The sequence below is a fragment of the Coptis chinensis genome, chromosome 7, assembly GCF_015680905.1.
Source record: "Coptis chinensis isolate HL-2020 chromosome 7, ASM1568090v1, whole genome shotgun sequence".
Taxonomy (NCBI): Eukaryota; Viridiplantae; Streptophyta; class Magnoliopsida; order Ranunculales; family Ranunculaceae; genus Coptis; species Coptis chinensis.
In genome coordinates, this window is record NC_141462.1 from 80,293,967 (window position 1) to 80,312,093 (window position 18,127).

General features: G+C 38.8%; 1 protein-coding gene and 1 long non-coding RNA gene across 2 annotated transcripts; both read right to left on the bottom strand.

The window, feature by feature from the left end:
• Positions 1-1,594: 1,594 nt before the first annotated feature.
• LOC147489212 (uncharacterized) lies at positions 1,595-6,760 on the bottom strand. Its single transcript, XR_015202781.1, has 2 exons — positions 2,707-6,760; positions 1,595-2,592 (listed from the first exon to the last, which is right to left on the bottom strand). It is a non-coding gene; the product is annotated as an uncharacterized LOC147489212 (long non-coding RNA).
• Positions 6,761-9,056: 2,296 nt separating this feature from the next.
• LOC147489213 (uncharacterized) lies at positions 9,057-16,609 on the bottom strand. Its single transcript, XM_086574965.1, has 6 exons — positions 16,271-16,609; positions 15,955-16,029; positions 15,748-15,818; positions 15,608-15,665; positions 10,215-10,467; positions 9,057-9,999 (listed from the first exon to the last, which is right to left on the bottom strand). The coding sequence occupies exons 1-6, from the start codon at positions 16,592-16,594 to the stop codon at positions 9,287-9,289; spliced, it is 1,494 nt and encodes a 497-aa protein (XP_086431091.1). The 5' UTR covers positions 16,595-16,609; the 3' UTR covers positions 9,057-9,286.
• Between the last annotated feature and the right edge of the window lie 1,518 nt (positions 16,610-18,127).

The following is an 18,127-nucleotide window of genomic DNA, read 5'->3' on the forward strand; positions in this document are numbered from 1 at the left end:
ATCATAATTCTCGACTCTTAAGAACATAGATTAGAGTTGGTTTGTAGTCTCAGTGCAATAGGTAGGCCAAAGTTGTACTCTTAAGAACATAGATTAGAGTTGTCAAAACTGTCCAAAGTCTCGGCCTTCGAAAGACACCACACAAATAGAGAAGCAATAGGTGCAGTGATACATATATCATATATCACTGGAAAGACAACTGAATGCATTTTTTGGTGCAAGAAACAGATTGCACAACCGACCCAGAGGGAAAGTTATTCCCGATTTCCTGACTGCAGCACAAAACTACTAATTTCCCGACCTTCGTCCAAAGATATAACCAATACATAAGAACCAAGTGTAGTGCCTCATATCACCAGAAAGCCACCGTAATCTAGTTTCAACACAAGAAACGGCATGCAAAACCGACCTCAGAAGAGGAAGTTACGCCCGTTTTTCTGTCTCGCCCCGAAACTGTCTAGGTCATTACTTCAGTTTGCAGTGCCCAAAAGATTGGTGCTCTTGTGTGAACTGGTAGAGACTTGGATGCTGCACCATACACCATTAGAAAGCGTGTTGAGTAGTCTTTCAATCATGACAAACCACTCGTAAAACTGATCTTTGTACAAAGAGGTATCTCACTTTTGCTCACGTGTGTCAAAAACTGAGCATAAGACCAGAAAACACTCTTTTCTTTGATCGACTCTACATGAAATTCTAGAGTTCAACCGCAAGCTTGGGAGTCCATCTTTGGAGCTGGGAAGAACCATTCCCAAAACGGATGAGATGACTACATCAAAGGCTCAGAAAAGAGGCCATGCGCCAAAACTTTGAATTAAGAAACTGAGTTACTTGTGCCAATTGAATAGAGAGGTGGAACCACCCCGTAGTGCAGTTTTAACCATAAGCTTGTAAGTCTATCTCTGGAGCAAGGGAAACCAGTTCCAAAACATAAGAGATGAGACCACATGAGTGAGCTTAATCACACAACCATATGTCCTGACGATATGCCAAAGGTCGGAATAGAGTGCCAGAACCACCCCCTAGTATAGCAAGACCATTGAACCAAATTCTTCGTAGCATATTGCGCCAAGTTGTCGTGGTTAACAAGTCATCATCGATACAATTGCAGCTGATATATGCATGCTATACTATATGGGCATGGTTAGACAGAGTGTCCCTCACCAATCAATGAATAGAAATTTGTCGCCAAGATTGGAAGTGGTAGAACGACCACCCCAGTGGGGCGATACAGCCAAACCAAATTCCACATAAGAAGAAGTTCTCCCTTTATGTAAACATAGCAACAACGTGCTCCATTTAGTCTCAAACTTCACATTATCTTCGAAACCATTACACAAATTCTTGGTTTAGAATGTCCATATATGTCTATCACAAGTCATATACTTGTAATTGCATAACACTATTGACTTGAGCAACTAATAGGCGTTGCTGGAGCAATGGCACCTACCCCTCAACAGATGGTGATTCGACTTCCCTTCAAAGAAAGCTAACAGTACCAAATGCCAAATCAAATTTTGAGAAAGAAATTCCAACTCCAGAACTTGTTTTATCAAGTAAAATTCATAATTTCGATCACAATCGTTCCTCACAATTTGATCCATGAAGAACCATGAGTTTCTGAATTCTCATTATCATAAGTTTTATCATCACACGGTTCGAATATTTGATCATGATCGCCGATACAGAGAATACTTCGAACCATTGACAACACAGAATATGTATATTTGAATATCAAGAGAGAGGATATGGCGAGACCACTCATGTCCACCACCCCCACTTAAATATGAGTCATAAGAATACCTTGTGTTTGAAGGCAGGAGCAAAACAAAGTTGTCAAAACAACTCCAGAACAGAACTCCAACTTGAGACCGCGAGTCACTACCAAGTGCAGCAAGGGCCTTGGATCCTGTTGTCTTCCTGGCTTTTCCGAGACTCTGGGTACACAGTATGATGACCAGAAGCTTCTGAGAGTAATAAGAGTAAAGAACGTGACTGCGACACAAATAGCTGCCAGTGCACATCACGATTACTTACACGAGCTAAATGTTTCAGATTCGCCAATAGAAATATTTATAAGAGCAAGACAGTGGCTGTGATGCAACAGTCTGATTTTAACAAATTTGATTTTCCACGAGCATCCAATACACGCCATTATTTGGACTCCAAAACATACTTCACCGAAAAATCGCAGCACTTCCGAATTGAAGTCCACGCAAGGAGGAAAGCTGCCAATTCCAAACACTAACATGTTATGCACATAGGCTATATCCCCATATCCATGTTGCTTGGACATGATACATCGAAGCCAAACGACCGCAATTATCGAAAATCCTTATTATAGGAGAGATCTCAATCATTAATTGAGCCAATAAGAAGCGTGGCTGGATCATGAATGTCCCCCACCTGATCACCGAATCCACGTACACAAGAGGATAAATATGAGTCTTGAATAGAGTAGTACTACTACCCCCTTAGTGTAGGGAATCCACTAAACCGGTTTCCTTCCTGACTTCCTCAAACAGGTAAGCTGTTGTATAAACTTCACCTTGTGTTTGATAGCACACAACAGGTAAGGTACCATGTATCCTCCTGCACATAAGGGTATAAAACCAATAATTATCAATGAGAAGCCAGACGATACCCTTTTCTTAATAAAAATACAGAATAATTCTTAATGAAGATGAATATAAATCCATGACTTACATCACCACATGATCTGAATTTTTCCGGTCATCATCGTCATTAAAGATTTCGATGCATGACCTAGCAGAGAAAAAATTCCAGTCACCAGTTATTGATATCTATGTTGTGGCTGGACGATTAGTGTCCACCACCAGAATACCGTATCACATCTTATAAGAAACAAACTGACTTACGTACTTCCAGCAGCAAGAATGTATGTATTCGTTCTTTACACTGAAAAGCACGAAGTGATCAGCGAACAATAGTTGTTGGTGTTGCAGTAACACTGTTCAACTAGACAAGTAATCAAGCATAACCATGGCTGTCTAAAAACCCCCCGTCACACATGGTGGAAAACCACAGTAACAAAAAGCTTTTCATCAATGAGTGCTTCGGTGAAGCGTCCATAACGCAGAACCCGAAACAGTAGTAAAAACAAAAAAATAGTGGCTGCGATCCAAATATCAAATCTTAACAAATCTGACTTTTAAGCAACCAGTGCACACCACTACTTAATACTTGAACAACAATATTTTCAGCAAAAACATTCACCAAAAAATTGTCGATTAACGCTTCAAACAAGAAAATAACAAATATATATCTTCTCGTCCCCACAGACGGCGCCATAAGACGTAGGGGATTTTCTGAGTTTCCACAATCCTCTATTGATGTCTTCACACCGTGTTTTAATTCAAAGCGTATCTACTGAAACCAAAAGAAGTATTTGATAATATGGACTGAACCACGAAGTGGCTGCCTATGTATCCTCTTTCAGGAATCAAGTCTTCCGTAGTTCTTTATGGGGCTGAATAGCATACTTAATGGGGTAGAAGAGATGACCAGAAGTCGGCCACCAAAGAGCCGCCTCCAGAGTTTGGCCATTAAGGATCCGTCCTCTATTCTCATATTGTTGCCACCTATATATAGTGAGTTGTGGAAAACCCAAGAATAAGGTTTCCTTGGCTACCAAGAAACCATCTTCTAGCTAGGGTTTCCTCTTTCCCTGTCAAGATAGGATCAACATCAGAATAGAAGTTATCACATAGAAGGAGACATAGTTGGACTAGGTTTCCATAATAAACCTTTAGACCTAGAAGTCTGCTCTAAATAGAACACCTATTTTGAACACGTCCAAGAGTCCTTCTAATACTAAAATACAGTTGTACAAGGTCGTCATCCAGTTCTGGACCAGTTCCGGAACGGACCTATCCAGTTCCCGAACTACTTCGTAGAACTGACTAGTCAAACTAAATGAACTGTCCTAAACTCGTAGGAATTGACCAGAACTGACCAAATCAGCTCTAGAGCCACTATCTTATGCTATATTCCCTTTCTAATAGCAATCCTTCGATGTAATCTCACTCTACCACGTGTCTTTAGGACACCGACGGAATATTACCCCTACAACCTCCAATTGCCAATAGTAAACCATAATCTTCGTGTATTCACTAGCAAAATAAACAGAAGCTTGAATTTTCATCTCAATTTTCTTTTGGATCTAGGTTTTTGGCTGCTACAAAATTATTCATTTTATTTGCACACGAGGGACTTTATTGATCAAGGATGAAAGAATGTTTACACACATGGAAGGACCCCGAACAGGTGCTCATAACGTGCAATAAATCCTATACGGGCACTCACACGTTTTGCAAATTCTGGTGTATTACAGCTCCAGAGTGATTCACCCATATTCAGGGAGGATCCTTTTTTTGCAGCTGCATCAAAATTGGCTTCCCTGTAACTATGTGTCACTCTCAACTTGTTTAGTTTCTCTGTAGCTCTCTTCCATCGTGATCTCAGTCCCCATGGTATCTTCTGTCTCTCAAAAGCAATCTTACCCGCCGTCGAGTCGGTTTCAAACCACAGTTGTACCCGCACCCTGTTGCACTGCAGTTTCTGCTGCAAGCACCATTGCTATACTCTCTGCCTCAAAGTTGGGTACCACACCAAGACCTTTGGCTAGCACTCCAACCACTAAAGAGTTTACTGTTCCTACATATCAATCCTGCCCTACAACTTCGATCCTGAGTTCCCAAAAGAGGACACATCCAAATTAACTTCGACTTCTTCTGTATCGTGTGGTATCCACAAAACTTGTTTAATCTCCACTGCTGGCCTGTGTATACATCTGACATTCAGCTTCACTAGCAATTCCAGCACACGACAGTCATTGTACATACAACCAGTTCCCAGCATTCCTGCCACACTTGCGCTCTTAAATACTTGTTTCTTCATGAAGGTTTGTTGTATTTCTCTGTCCTCAGAATTATATCTGTTCCTTGCTTTCCATAACTGCACTATTAACTATGGCTCCACTCCACAGTTCCTTTACAAGTAAGCTTCTGGTCTTAGCTGCATCCAACATACCATTTAAGTTGTAAGCATATCCATTGATATGAAAATGAACAACGAGCCAGTCCCACATCTCCCTAGATACTTTACATTCCCAAAACAAATGTTCTACAGACTCTTCTGCAGCCTTGCATAACCTGCATCTTGGTACCATGCATATTTTCTTCTTCCTCACACTATCACCACTCGTCAGTTGGCGAAGCACATTGCACTATCTGCCATGCTAGCCCAGAAGCTCTGGGATGAAATGTGCTTAGCCCAAACTATTCTATGCCACGTAACCTTGTTAACTTTCTTCCAAACTGTATCAAAGGCTGATTTGACATTGGATACACCATCTGTAGCTGGCTTCCAGACCCTGGTATCTCTGTCCTCACCACTAGGTTGTTGATCAACCCTGAAGTTAGCAAACACATCAATTACTTAAGTTGGTATATTCCAGTTGCCATCTTCAATCAAGTCTGCCATTCGAGCCTTCAAACCCTTCCAGTTCACAGTGGGTAGCCTATCAGCTATAGAGGCAACTGCCTAGTTATCTCTCCAAAGATCGATGTCAAGTCCTTGTCCAATCACCCACCATATGTGATTTCTTAATTCAGTCAAATCCCATTTCAAGCCAGGCCGTACTGAGGATGCTTTGTAGTAAGTGAGTCATAGGCCATTCTTCATAGTAAACTTCTTGGTCTGTGTATCTACTCCATTCTGTGTTCTTTTGCAGCACTTGCCATGCAAGCTTCATCAATAGAGTCAGATTTAGCTCTCCTAACCATCTGAATCCCAAGCTGCCGCCTTCTTAGGTTTACACACATAAACCCACTTCAACGTGATGTATTTCCACTCACTCGGATTCCCCGACCAAATAAAGTTTTTAATAGTAGCCTCACTTTCATTATACACATCCTGGGCCACCCTCATGTTGTATATAAGTATGCCGTTTAAAATAGACTGAGCAAGCACTACACTACCCTGGAATGATAACATCTTACCAGCCCGCCCACCCACAAGTTTTACTTTTAATTCTGTCCACCATGGGTTGTATATGTCTCCTCTCACCTACCCCCTAAAGAGAGGCACCCCAAAATACTTCTCGGGTAGCTGTCCTCTTATAGCAAACAGCTCCTCCACCCTAGCTTTCCTTAAATCGGTCATGCTGCCCATGAACAGCTTGCTCTTTGTAGAGTTATAAATTTGACCAGCTGACATCTGAAACTACTACTTCCCTCTGACCTCTGATATCAAAGATATCTTATGTTCTGTTTCTGACAAGGACCACCGAGATCCCAGCGACAGCCTAATGATTCAGTTATATGCCTGCAGGTCTATGCATTGCAGGAATCAACCCCCTCTTGCCATTACTTTACCAAAAGTAAAATTATATAAATCAGAACCTGCAAAGTTCGTGTCAACATCTCAAATCTATTGACCTCCTTCACATATGATATATGATTCAGTAACAAATGGATCCCAGAGCATAGACATGATCCCTATTACACACTCTCAAGTAACAAGTCATACCCAGTTATGAACTAATACTCAATTTTCTTGTGAACCAAATATATAATAACCATAATGCATATACTCCCATAAAAAAAATAGTTTGTCTCTTTCTTTATGATTAATAAATAAATCACTCTTCAAAGATGCAGTCAAATTTTTAACAAGGTCTCCTTCGGTATTCCCTTCTTGCTGCAACAGAAGCTATCAAAATAGTCGTCCCTTCTGGTTTCTACCCATACAGAGCACCACGACTCTCATAGCTGGCAAGTAGATATCAAGAACGTCACGTTACAGTTAAAATGAAATAGTTAGAAAATGGAGGAACTTTATCCTTCAGACCATCACTTCCTTCTGTCATAAACTCAGAACCAAGTGCCAGCACAAAACAACAGAGAGCTAAACCTGATTTCGTAAAATCTGTTGGGCAAGTAGCATTATTCCCTGTTCTAGTAAAGATGTTAATTCAGCTGAGGGGATAATTATCAAAATCTATAAACATAGTCTTAAAATAGTTATTTATATTATAAAAGACCATGTGTTTATCTAACCTCTTTTCTTCATTAAGATTTACTTAAATAGAGAATGAGATCGCAAAATTCAGCATTTAAGCTTGATACAGGTTTGGTGGCTTCAATAACTAAGGTTGATTCCCAGGGCTTAACTGAGATTTTTGCTAAAGGGAGTCCCACCACCAGAGACAGTCTACAATCTCCAAGTAGACATTCAATCTTCACTCTGTAAATCCTCACCTTTCTACTATTTTTTTGTTACTGTCCTAATAACAGAAAGACTTTTCTGCTAAATGTGCGGAGGGTGGATGGCGAGGGTGCAGCTCTCAGGCGTGCTTGTTTACTTTGCAAATTTGTGAATTTTCCCTGAATGGAAGTTGAGAACTATAATCCGATGATTCAAGAACTCAGCAGGTGTTTCCACCACCATATCCCTACCGAAAAGGATGTAAATGAGGATAGAACTTCACAGTTCTGAGATAGCAGCAATATTTTTACTGGAATTTATATCCTTCAATGGATTTAGATGGTGGAACCACCACCTACCCCGCTTGAATCCCTTTCCAGTTCAATTTCTGCCTTGGAAACTTTTGCAAATTTGCAGGGTAAAGAAGCACAACCTCTACCACTTTAAAGTCGATGTGGACGTGCCCAATAGTGATAACACCAAAGAACAAAAAGAAAACAACTTTTATGTATATCGTATACTCTTTAAAATATGAACAGGACAGATGAGGAAAGAAAAAATACCAGCGATGTGTGACACCCCGAGGTATGCTGGAAAAGCGCCTAGCCCAAAGAGGTGAAGGTTGCGCCCGGGGATCAGGCCTATATCAGTTGGGAACCATCCAAACATAGGATCGTAAGTAATTGATGGACCCTCTTAGCACTGAGGCCTTCTTAGATTTGGCAGTGTTGGCAGTAGACTGGAGCAGGTTTTCAAACGATGCAAAAGCAAAAGCAGGCAAACCACGACTACCAAATTCTTAAAGACCTCTCATGTATTAACTTCTCGATGTGAAGACATCTGACCAGCCAAAAAATCGATGTCGTCGAATATCAAGAAAAACAAAGAAAATTCCTGTAACTTAACCACAAGATTCCTGAATGAGCGGAAAAAGACATAACAAAATAGTAAGTGTAATACATACTTAGAGACATTCTTTCAGAAACACCATGAACCAGATACTTGTATGTGCCAGTTAAAGTAGATGCATCAACTAAAATAAGGTTAGGTAAATGTCAACCATTTTACAGATAACTATATCTACTTCCAATTAACCATAAAACATTTCAAATGCATAGAAAGCAATTAGACATAAGCAAAACAAAATACAAATATGTACAATACCTGCTAACTGTAGGAGGAACAATCTTTTCTGGCTTTCCATGCTTTAAACTGGAATATGGAAGAGATGGAATCCACACGTATGACATAGGTTTCCCATCAGACCTTTTGTCATCGTCAGAAGAGACTTCGCGCCATGTCAACATTATAAAGAAAACACAAACATGAGTAAAGTAAAAACTAAATATTTATGAACAGTGAAAATTGACGGAAGAACCAGATTTTGAATCTGCATCTACTAGGAGGGAAGAACCAGGTCAGTGCCCACCTTCTAGCTGACTCAAATGATGACAGCAAACCAAGTACAGAACCTGTCAATTGTGTTATGCATAACAAAGACTACATATGCACATCTAAGTGCAGCTTAATATCATGTGTCTATACTTACAAATAAAAGAAAGGAAAAAAAATTGTTCAATTGCACTATCCATACCTAAGATAGCATAGCTACAAATCCATCAGTCAATTGCAGCTTCTTAAAGGGTGCTAATATCATGAGTGCATACTTACAAAGACATTCTTAAGTAGAGGACTCACAATCCTTGAGAATAAACATATGTAACACTGACATTATGAAAGGATCTGAAGCAGCTTCTATACATTTGTGAACGATATATCAAGTGAGGTATAAAAAGTTGATTTGAATGACAGGATAAAGGCTCTTCAACAAGCTTGTGTATAAAAAGAAAATTCTCGAGATTACATAAACAATCAGGACTCTTCAACTTCTTTGGAGAAGTACAGAAAGAATGGACTACTATAATTACAATGGCCATTTGCGATCGGACAGATAACTTAGGTAGTTAGTCATATCTTAAAACAGCTCTAGTATTCTCATCTAAACTCTAGAATAATGCACAGGGATGTACAGTGGGCTGTCTTCACATAAGCATATTCAACTCGAAAGGTCATCCATAGGTATCTCAAGGCCCATGGAATCATGATCTTGTAGACCATCTTCATCAAAGTCCAACCAATTAGTTAGCCCACCAGATACACCAAGTTCTTCTATTGGGTCTATTTCATCCAGCTGCAAGTTTGCAAAGTCAACAGGTTTTTCAGTTTCTTTCGATAAATCTTCAGGAGTATCCACATGTGGCAGCAATCCCACTTCTCTGCTTGGTTTACTGCTAGAATTACTCATTTTTTCACTCGAACTATTTACTGGAGGGAACACAGGGTTTGCTGTTTCCACAGCCCGGCCTAAAAGACCATTTCCAGACGTTGATAACTGAGCCGTCTTTTGCTTGGGCTTTGTTTTATTTTTACGCTCACCCCTAAAACCACCCAACGCCTGACGGCCAGCTTTGGCAACAGAATTCCTTGTCGACATGAATTTATTCTGATCCCTATCTCTCTCACTTCTTTTTCCCTTTGCTCCACCCACAAGGGTGCTACCAAGAGCTGCCGAGGCTCTTGAGGAACCCATACCAACAACTTCTTCAAGAAGCACCTCCTTCTTTTTACTCCTGTTTGAGCTTGGTTCTTGCTTTGTAAATTCTTGGTCATATGAGTGAGTAAGAGCTTGAAATGCATCTGCTGAACCCGTATCGAGCCTATCACCAAAAGGACCGTGTTTCTCAACAAAGGATGAAACGGCGCCCACCACTGCAAAACAAATAAACCTAAATACCACTGAACCATTTAAACAAAATAAATACTAACTCCCTAATAAGTCTCAACCCATCTGGTATATGGTTCCTCCTCAAATACCTTATGTACCAAAGCATGTAGGTTCAAAAGAGACTTAATCACTATCAAAAGCATATGGAGGAACTTCGAGGACTTCAATCTAACACAACATCATATTCAGCTAAGCATACCTGATGCCCTGGACTCTGGTTGACCATTATAAGCTTCACCAGATGTATGTGCCACAGCACCACAAACCAATTTTGCATCGTTGTTGCAAGGTGCAGAGAAAATAAGATCCCTCAGTGCAGGCTCACTAAAGCAACTTTTACCCGTTTCTTCAAGCTTCTTACATCTTTTGATGGTCCGCTTAGCAAATGCCAAAGCAGTTTGTTTTGAGATTTTAGTATGTCCACCTTTTGAAGCATTGTTTCCCCTACAAGCCTGTGAAATTGGTGACAGATTCGTTTAAGGAACAGCAACCAATAAACCAAACAAGATCTAAGTCACATTGAAACAGATATGCGATCGGTGTCCGACACGGTGACCTATATGAAGTAGGACAAGGGAACACAACTAATTAAAAAGAAAACTATTACTATTCATTAGTTACACCACTAAATCTTGGGCTCAAGACCTTACAAAGTGCCTCCTAAATAATTAACTATGGAAGTGGGATATCAAGGAGTTGTAACTATGTTACTAGATTATTTTCTTAGTCTTTTAACTATAGAAGATACCCTAGTTCAAAATCATATGCATAACGCTATTCCATCTGTATCCTTGCATTTGTGTGTCCGACAAGGACTTTTTAAGAATATAAATTGTGTCCATGTTACTTAAAACGAGACAAATGAATCTTTAAATTTCCAGAAACCACACTATTATATAGCCAAACGGGTAACATCTCTCACTATTCTAGATTATAAAATAATAGTAACAGCAAAAATTGTCCCCTATAACATTTAGGGCCTGTTTGGTAGCACAAATAGGGCACCCTGTGCATATACATGGGTTAAGATGCATTTTTCGAGTTTAATCCCTCTAATATCGGTACAGCTGTATAAGTTGTTGGCTAGTGCAACAGTAAAACGAGGATGTTAGCACCATACCCAGGGGGGGGTCCAAGTAAGCTCTTCTCCCTATAACGCCACCCATCTCTGTTTACCCAAAAAAGAGAACTCAAAAAGTTTCTATTATAGTCTCTTCTTCTCTACAAGCAGTTGAAGAGAACCATTTTGTTGGATCGATAAAAAAAGGCTAATCATCCCTTATAATCATAACATAATCTCTTCTAAGCACTACAAATTTAACCCATAATGAAAGAAAAAAAATGATTTTCTAAGATTGGGGTGAAATGGGGTATTTAATCATTTAGGGTATTAGTTTTGTGGCCACGGAAGTACAAATGTCACTAAGAAGACCAAAACTTTTAGAAATTGATTTTTGGAAGATTGAATGTGCTGTTTACTTTGTGTTTAAGGATCAGTTACATCAACCAATGTTTCCTTTGGTTATCTGTAATTTGAAACATGCATCTTTGCTTGATCGTGGATCTTGTTACAAGTTCCTTTTTGTCTTAATAAATTGTCCCATGTACTACAAACTCCAATGCCAGCCAAACACTGGACAAGCTAGAGACATGACAAGGGAAATGACAGACAAAGAGCTTATACACTAATTTTGTATTGGTTATACAACTACTGAATAGGAACCAACTCCAGCATCTAGCTTTACTCTCTCCAAAGATACATAAAGCATTTCTAAAATAAAGGTGCGAAAACGTAACTGGAAGTAGAATGCAACAAAACCAACCAACCAACCAACCCCCAAAATAATAATAATAATAATAATAATCCGTGGATCGTGCTTAACTCTTGGGTTGGGTCTCCAAAAGCCTCGCTAATATATACCTCCGCCCCCCTTCTCTACTTCTTCTTTCCTTCTTCTTCACCATACCCAGCCTCTCTTTCTCCCTATCTCTTCTCACTCTCTCAGTTCTATCTCTTCTCCACCTCCACTACACTCACACCCACTGCGTGCAGCAACAAATCTAGTAATAATAATAATAATAATAAGTAAAATATTTATAAGTATATTAAGAAATAAATTATTAAAAAAAAATAGTGATGGTTATACTACAAGCAGCTCTATCTAAGAAGTTAAAGGTTTTCGCATTAGCAAAAGAGAGCATACTTTGCACAGGATTTACCCTTGCAGCTAAAATCTGGAAATTGAATCTGACCCCTATCTAAGGCATCTGGAACACATACGTATGTCAAGAATGGGTTAAAGCATACCCTTGTCCCAGCTGCACTCCTACCAAATGCTACTGACCGACATAATACAAAAAAAAAAAACTATAGCATCCTGATATGGAGAATCTTGTATTTTTTCAATTAATAATATCTGACACAACAACTGATTGAAAAAAGTATATCCTGATACATATAACTTTGCAAAATAGTATGAGGCATGTGGATATTCAGAAGTTTAAAAGGATATATTGATGAAACGAAGTATAAAAGGATATATTTGATAATGTTTAACTACGTCAAAAGATGATTGCAAAATCGAAAAATCTAAACCATTAAAAAAAATTCAAAGTTTACGACAACTTTTAATTAGGTTATAAATTTCCAAATGAGATTAATTTTTGTGAAGATGTTATCTATAGTTAGTAGATCATATCCACAAATTATTAGCACTTAATTCATCTCGTAAGAGGGTGTGGTATAAACTATGGTATAAAAAGTATGGTAAACAGAACCTGCTCGATATATATATGTATTGACAACTTACTGAGAAAAAATAAAACTTGTGGAAATTACTATCAAATATTTTCTATGAAGAATGAATCTATAACAGCATTTGATGGGTTTTAACTTCAAACATTGATATCCAACTTCGAATTGTTTGAATTTAAGAAATGGTTTAAATAGGTGCTTAAAAAATTCTGAGTGACGTCGATATACTGATAAAGGTACTTTCCGTCGCTCAAGAGACACAAGTAAAACCATTGTTTTGAAGGTGGCCAGTTGCCTACTGGTCGCCCCAAGGTCTCCGGTTCTATTCCCACTTTCACAAGGGATAAGGGACATAAAGGGTTTAGGGAATAACGTTCTACCTTAAAATAAATTCATTATTATTTTTATTTTATTTTTAAAAGGTGAAACCATTGTTTTTAAGCAGATAGACGAGAAAAAAACTAAGAGATTGAGTGAGTTGTAGATTTAAAGTGCTTTTGAGTGAAAATAATTTATCTTCACTTTACTGTCATAACCCAAACTTTGAAGCATCCAAATCGAAACTAAACGGCTTTGAGCGGCCAAGGATATTTCATACTGTTCTCCAAGGCTTTGTATGTCCCACGTGAGACAATACACTAAACATCTTGACACGCCCCTTATTTTTATAGGTTACTTGAGCCTAACACGTTGATTAACATACTTGGGTGATGTGGAGTCAACGGGCCCTATGTATTAAATACTACAACTTGCTTTCATACCATCTTAAACTATAGAGCAACCAACCTCAAAATCAATTGGCTTAAATGGAGCATCCCGGGATCTTTCACACTACACTGCCAGGATTTATTAGTCCCACGTGAGACTATATGCTAAGCATCTCAACGATAACAAATTACTAAATCGCATATGAAGAAGAACGCTTTTAGTGATGATTCTGACCCCATCTAAGGCATGTTGGAACACGTAAGTGGAGGAATGGGTTGAAGCGGACCATCGTCCCAGGCTCCCAGTTGAAGTCCTAGCAAATGCTACTGACCATCATCATAATACTAAATTATCCTTAACATCCTGATATGCACAATCTTGCATTTTTTAAGTTAGAAAAATCTTGATACATAACAACTTGCAGGCCATTTTTACACTTGCGACTTTTTAAACTTAATAAAATTACTATGGATATTACTATGAAATATTTCCTATGAAAATGAAACTATACCAGCATTTGATGCAGGTTTTAATTTCAAATGATGATATCCAACTTGGAACTGCGTTAATTTTGGATATGGTTTATGTTGAGAAGTGTGAGTAGTAGAAAACGAACACTAGGGTATGTGTTTTAGTCCCACACTCAGTGCTTCAGTGGGTATGAATCACAGTATGTATTCTCTCATTATTGAAGGAGAGTGAGTCCGTGTAAAGCATCTTAGAATAATAAAGTTTTACCCTATTTAGAATTTTACTTGGTATCAAGACCTTAGGGTTACACTGGGCCAGACAAATCCAGCGACCAGTGACAGGCTTCGGGCGGAGTTTAAAAAAATCATCTTTTTCCTCTGTTCTTCTTGGTGTTAAAATTATCTTTGTGTTGGTCATTTTTGTAAAAGGAGAGATGGTATCTATGTATTTTGTTGGGTCTCTTATTGTAATTTCAAGACTGATGTGCAGAGCCTGCATATTTCAGCTTGAGGGGCACTTGAGAAATATAAGTGGTAGACAAATAGCAGTATCACGCAATAATAATAGAGAATGTGTTATAACCACATTGAGTGGGTAGGAGTCACAATATGTGTTCTCTGTTTATTTAAGGAGAGTGAGTCTGTGTAAAGCAACTGAGATTACTAAAGTTTCCCCTCATTTAGAATTTTACCATTTCAATAGGTGCTCAAAAGCTCTGAGTATAGTCGATAGGCATGCGTACTTTCAGTAGCTAAAGAGACACAAGTAAAAGTGTAAATTTATCTTCATTTTACTAACAATACTCTTAAACTTTGGAACATCCAACTCGAAACCAAATGCCTTTGAGTGGAGCGGCCAAGGATCATTCATACTTTTCTCCAAGGCTTTAAGCTTTGAAATGTCCCACGTGGGACAATACACTAAACATCTCAACACACCCCATAACTTTTGGCGTTGCTTGAACCTAACAGGTGGACTAACATACTTGGCTCATGTGGAGTCAACGGGCCCATTGTATCAAATACTATAGCCTGCTCTCATACCATCTTGGAGCAACCAAAAACAATTGGCTGTAAATAGAGAGCATCCCGACCCTTCACACTATATTGCAAGGAATGCAAGGCTTTCTTAGTCCCATGTGGAGTCAACGGGCCCATTGTATATCAAATACTATAGCCTGCTCTCATACCATCTTGGAGCAACCAAAAAAGCAATTGGCTGTAAATGGAGCATCCTGGGACCCTTCACACTATATTGCAAGGAATGCAAGGCTTTCTTAGTCCCATGTGAGACTCCATGCTAAGCACCTCAATAATAACAAATTGCTAAATCTTATACAAGGAGAACCCGTTGAGAGATGATTCTCCATCTACAAAGACAATTCACATTAAGGGCTAATACTACTACAACAACTTAGCAGGTGCAAAGCTAGTACAGTACTAATATGTACAAAATCACAGATCGAAACATAACCGTGGTGTCAACTCTGTGACTCCGAGGTAAATGAATACTCAGGTACTATGAATGCATACGCAGGTGATTACAGTAACATCCTAGATTTTGAACACGTTTGAAAGAGTTGGTATCGGTAGCAAATATCAAGCTTCTACACCACTAAACTACTAAAGCACGCTAACTTGATGGTGTATTAAACGTACCATTCGTTTTTTGTAAGCCATTTCAACAAGTTTGTTCATTGCACTCCGCTCAAGATTCCTGCACAATAAACCAATTTTCTCAAAACACAATAAAGTCTGCTTCTACTCAAAAAAGTATTTCACAGTGTAGTAAAGCCTACCGTTCTTCAACTTCTCTCCCCTCTTGAATAGCAATATCTATCTTGCCTAACTGCCCTTTCTTCTTCTCCACCTGTTAGATCAAATTGGTAACAATTAGGTTTTTAAAACAAGACACACAATCCCTTCCAATGCAATCTGTTAGACAAATTTCTAAGTATCTACTTCAGAAAAAATTCTAGCTCGGAGATATATGTGCAGCACACAACCTGTTGGTAGAGCCCTTCCTTTAGTGCAATAATATCATTATTAATCTCTTCTTCTTCTCCCTCAGCAAGATCAGGCTGGAAAATAGATCAATAAGATGTGAGGCCAAAAACAAAAGTCACCAGAGGAACAACCACTCAGTAAGAAAAATGTGCTATGAAACTAGAAAATCTCAAACCACAACAAATTACACCTAGACTAACAATACCGAAGCTTCATAAATCACTCGATTAATGCAAGTAAGAAAAAATGCTTCAAACTTCAAAGAAAAGGAAAAGGAACGACTCCAAATTAGAGTTTCTAGAGTATAAAGCCTACCACTGCCTCTGGATACAGGCCAATGCTCCGCAGCTCCAATAAGAGTTTGTCATCGAGAGACATTTGTTCATATGGGCATTCCAAGGGATGGGCAACACTATTTGTGTGCAAAGGTTGGGAATGATTATTAGCAAACCCAGAGGCAACCCCAGTCTCTGAATTTACCAACCCATCATCTCCACGCCATAGCTCATCACTATATAGAGGATGGTGAATGCTAGAGCTTCTAAAACTCTTAGAAACAGTACTTCCATCACATGAAAAGCTGTCCAACAGAAAGTCGTTCTGAGCCCTAATATCCACTTCTGAGTCGAACTCAGACATCTGAAACTACTACTTCCCTCTGACCTCTGATATCAAAGATATCTTATGTTCTGTTTCTGACAAGGACCACCGAGATCCCAGCGACAGCCTAATGATTCAGTTATATGCCTGCAGGTCTATGCATTGCAGGAATCAACCCCCTCTTGCCATTACTTTACCAAAAGTAAAATTATATAAATCAGAACCTGCAAAGTTAAATTGTCAACATCTCAAATCTATTGACCTCCTTCACATATGATATATGATTCAGTAACAAATGGATCCCAGAGCATAGACATGATCCCTATTACACACTCTCAAGTAACAAGTCATACCCAGTTATGAACTAATACTCAATTTTCTTGTGAACCAAATATATAATAACCATAATGCATATACTCCCATAAAAAAAATAGTTTGTCTCTTTCTTTATGATTAATAAATAAATCACTCTTCAAAGATGCAGTCAAATTTTTAACAAGGTCTCCTTCGGTATTCCCTTCTTGCTGCAACAGAAGCTATCAAAATAGTCGTCCCTTCTGGTTTCTACCCATACAGAGCACCACGACTCTCATAGCTGGCAAGTAGATATCAAGAACGTCACGTTACAGTTAAAATGAAATAGTTAGAAAATGGAGGAACTTTATCCTTCAGACCATCACTTCCTTCTGTCATAAACTCAGAACCAAGTGCCAGCACAAAAACAACAGAGAGCTAAACCTGATTTCGGTAAAATCTGTTGGGCAAGTAGCATTATTCCCTGTTCTAGTAAAGATGTTAATTCAGCTGAGGGGATAATTATCAAAATCTATAAACATAGTCTTAAAATAGTTATTTATATTATAAAAGACCATGTGTTTATCTAACCTCTTTTTCTTCATTAAGATTTACTTAAATAGAGAATGAGATCGCAAATTCAGCATTTCGCTTGATACAGGTTTGGTGGCTTCAATAACTAAGGTTGATTCCCAGGGCGAACTGAGATTTTTGCTAAAGGGAGTCCCACCACCAGAGACAGTCTACAATCTCCAAGTAGACATTCAATCTTCACTCTGTAAATCCTCACCTTTCTACTATTTTCTTGTTACTGTCCTAATAACAGAAAGACTTTTCTGCTAAATGTGCGGAGGGTGGATGGCGAGGGTGCAGCTCTCAGGCCGTGCTTGTTTACTTTGCAAATTTGTGAATTTTCCCTGAATGGAAGTTGAGAACTATAATCCGATGATTCAAGAACTCAGCAGGTGTTTCCACCACCATATCCCTACCGAAAAGGATGTAAATGAGGATAGAACTTCACAGTTCTGAGATAGCAGCAATATTTTTACTGGAATTTATATCCTTCAATGGATTTAGATGGTGGAACCACCACCTACCCCGCTTGAATCCCTTTCCAGTTCAATTTCTGCCTTGGAAACTTTTGCAAATTTGCAGGGTAAAGAAGCACAACCTCTACCACTTTAAAGTCGATGTGGACGTGCCCAATAGTGATAACACCAAAGAACAAAAAGAAAACAACTTTTATGTATATCGTATACTCTTTAAAATATGAACAGG

Coding starts and splice junctions, on each gene's coding strand:
- LOC147489213 (XM_086574965.1), bottom strand. CDS start 16,594: ATGTCTGAGTTCGACTCAGAAGTGGATATTAGGGCTCAGAACGACTTT. Junction 15,666..15,747: donor GGGAGAGAAGTTGAAGAACG/GTAGGCTTTACT, acceptor TTTATTGTGCAG/GAATCTTGAGCGGAGTGCAA. Junction 10,468..15,607: donor TGGCTTACAAAAAACGAATG/GTACGTTTAATA, acceptor CCAATTTCACAG/GCTTGTAGGGGAAACAATGC.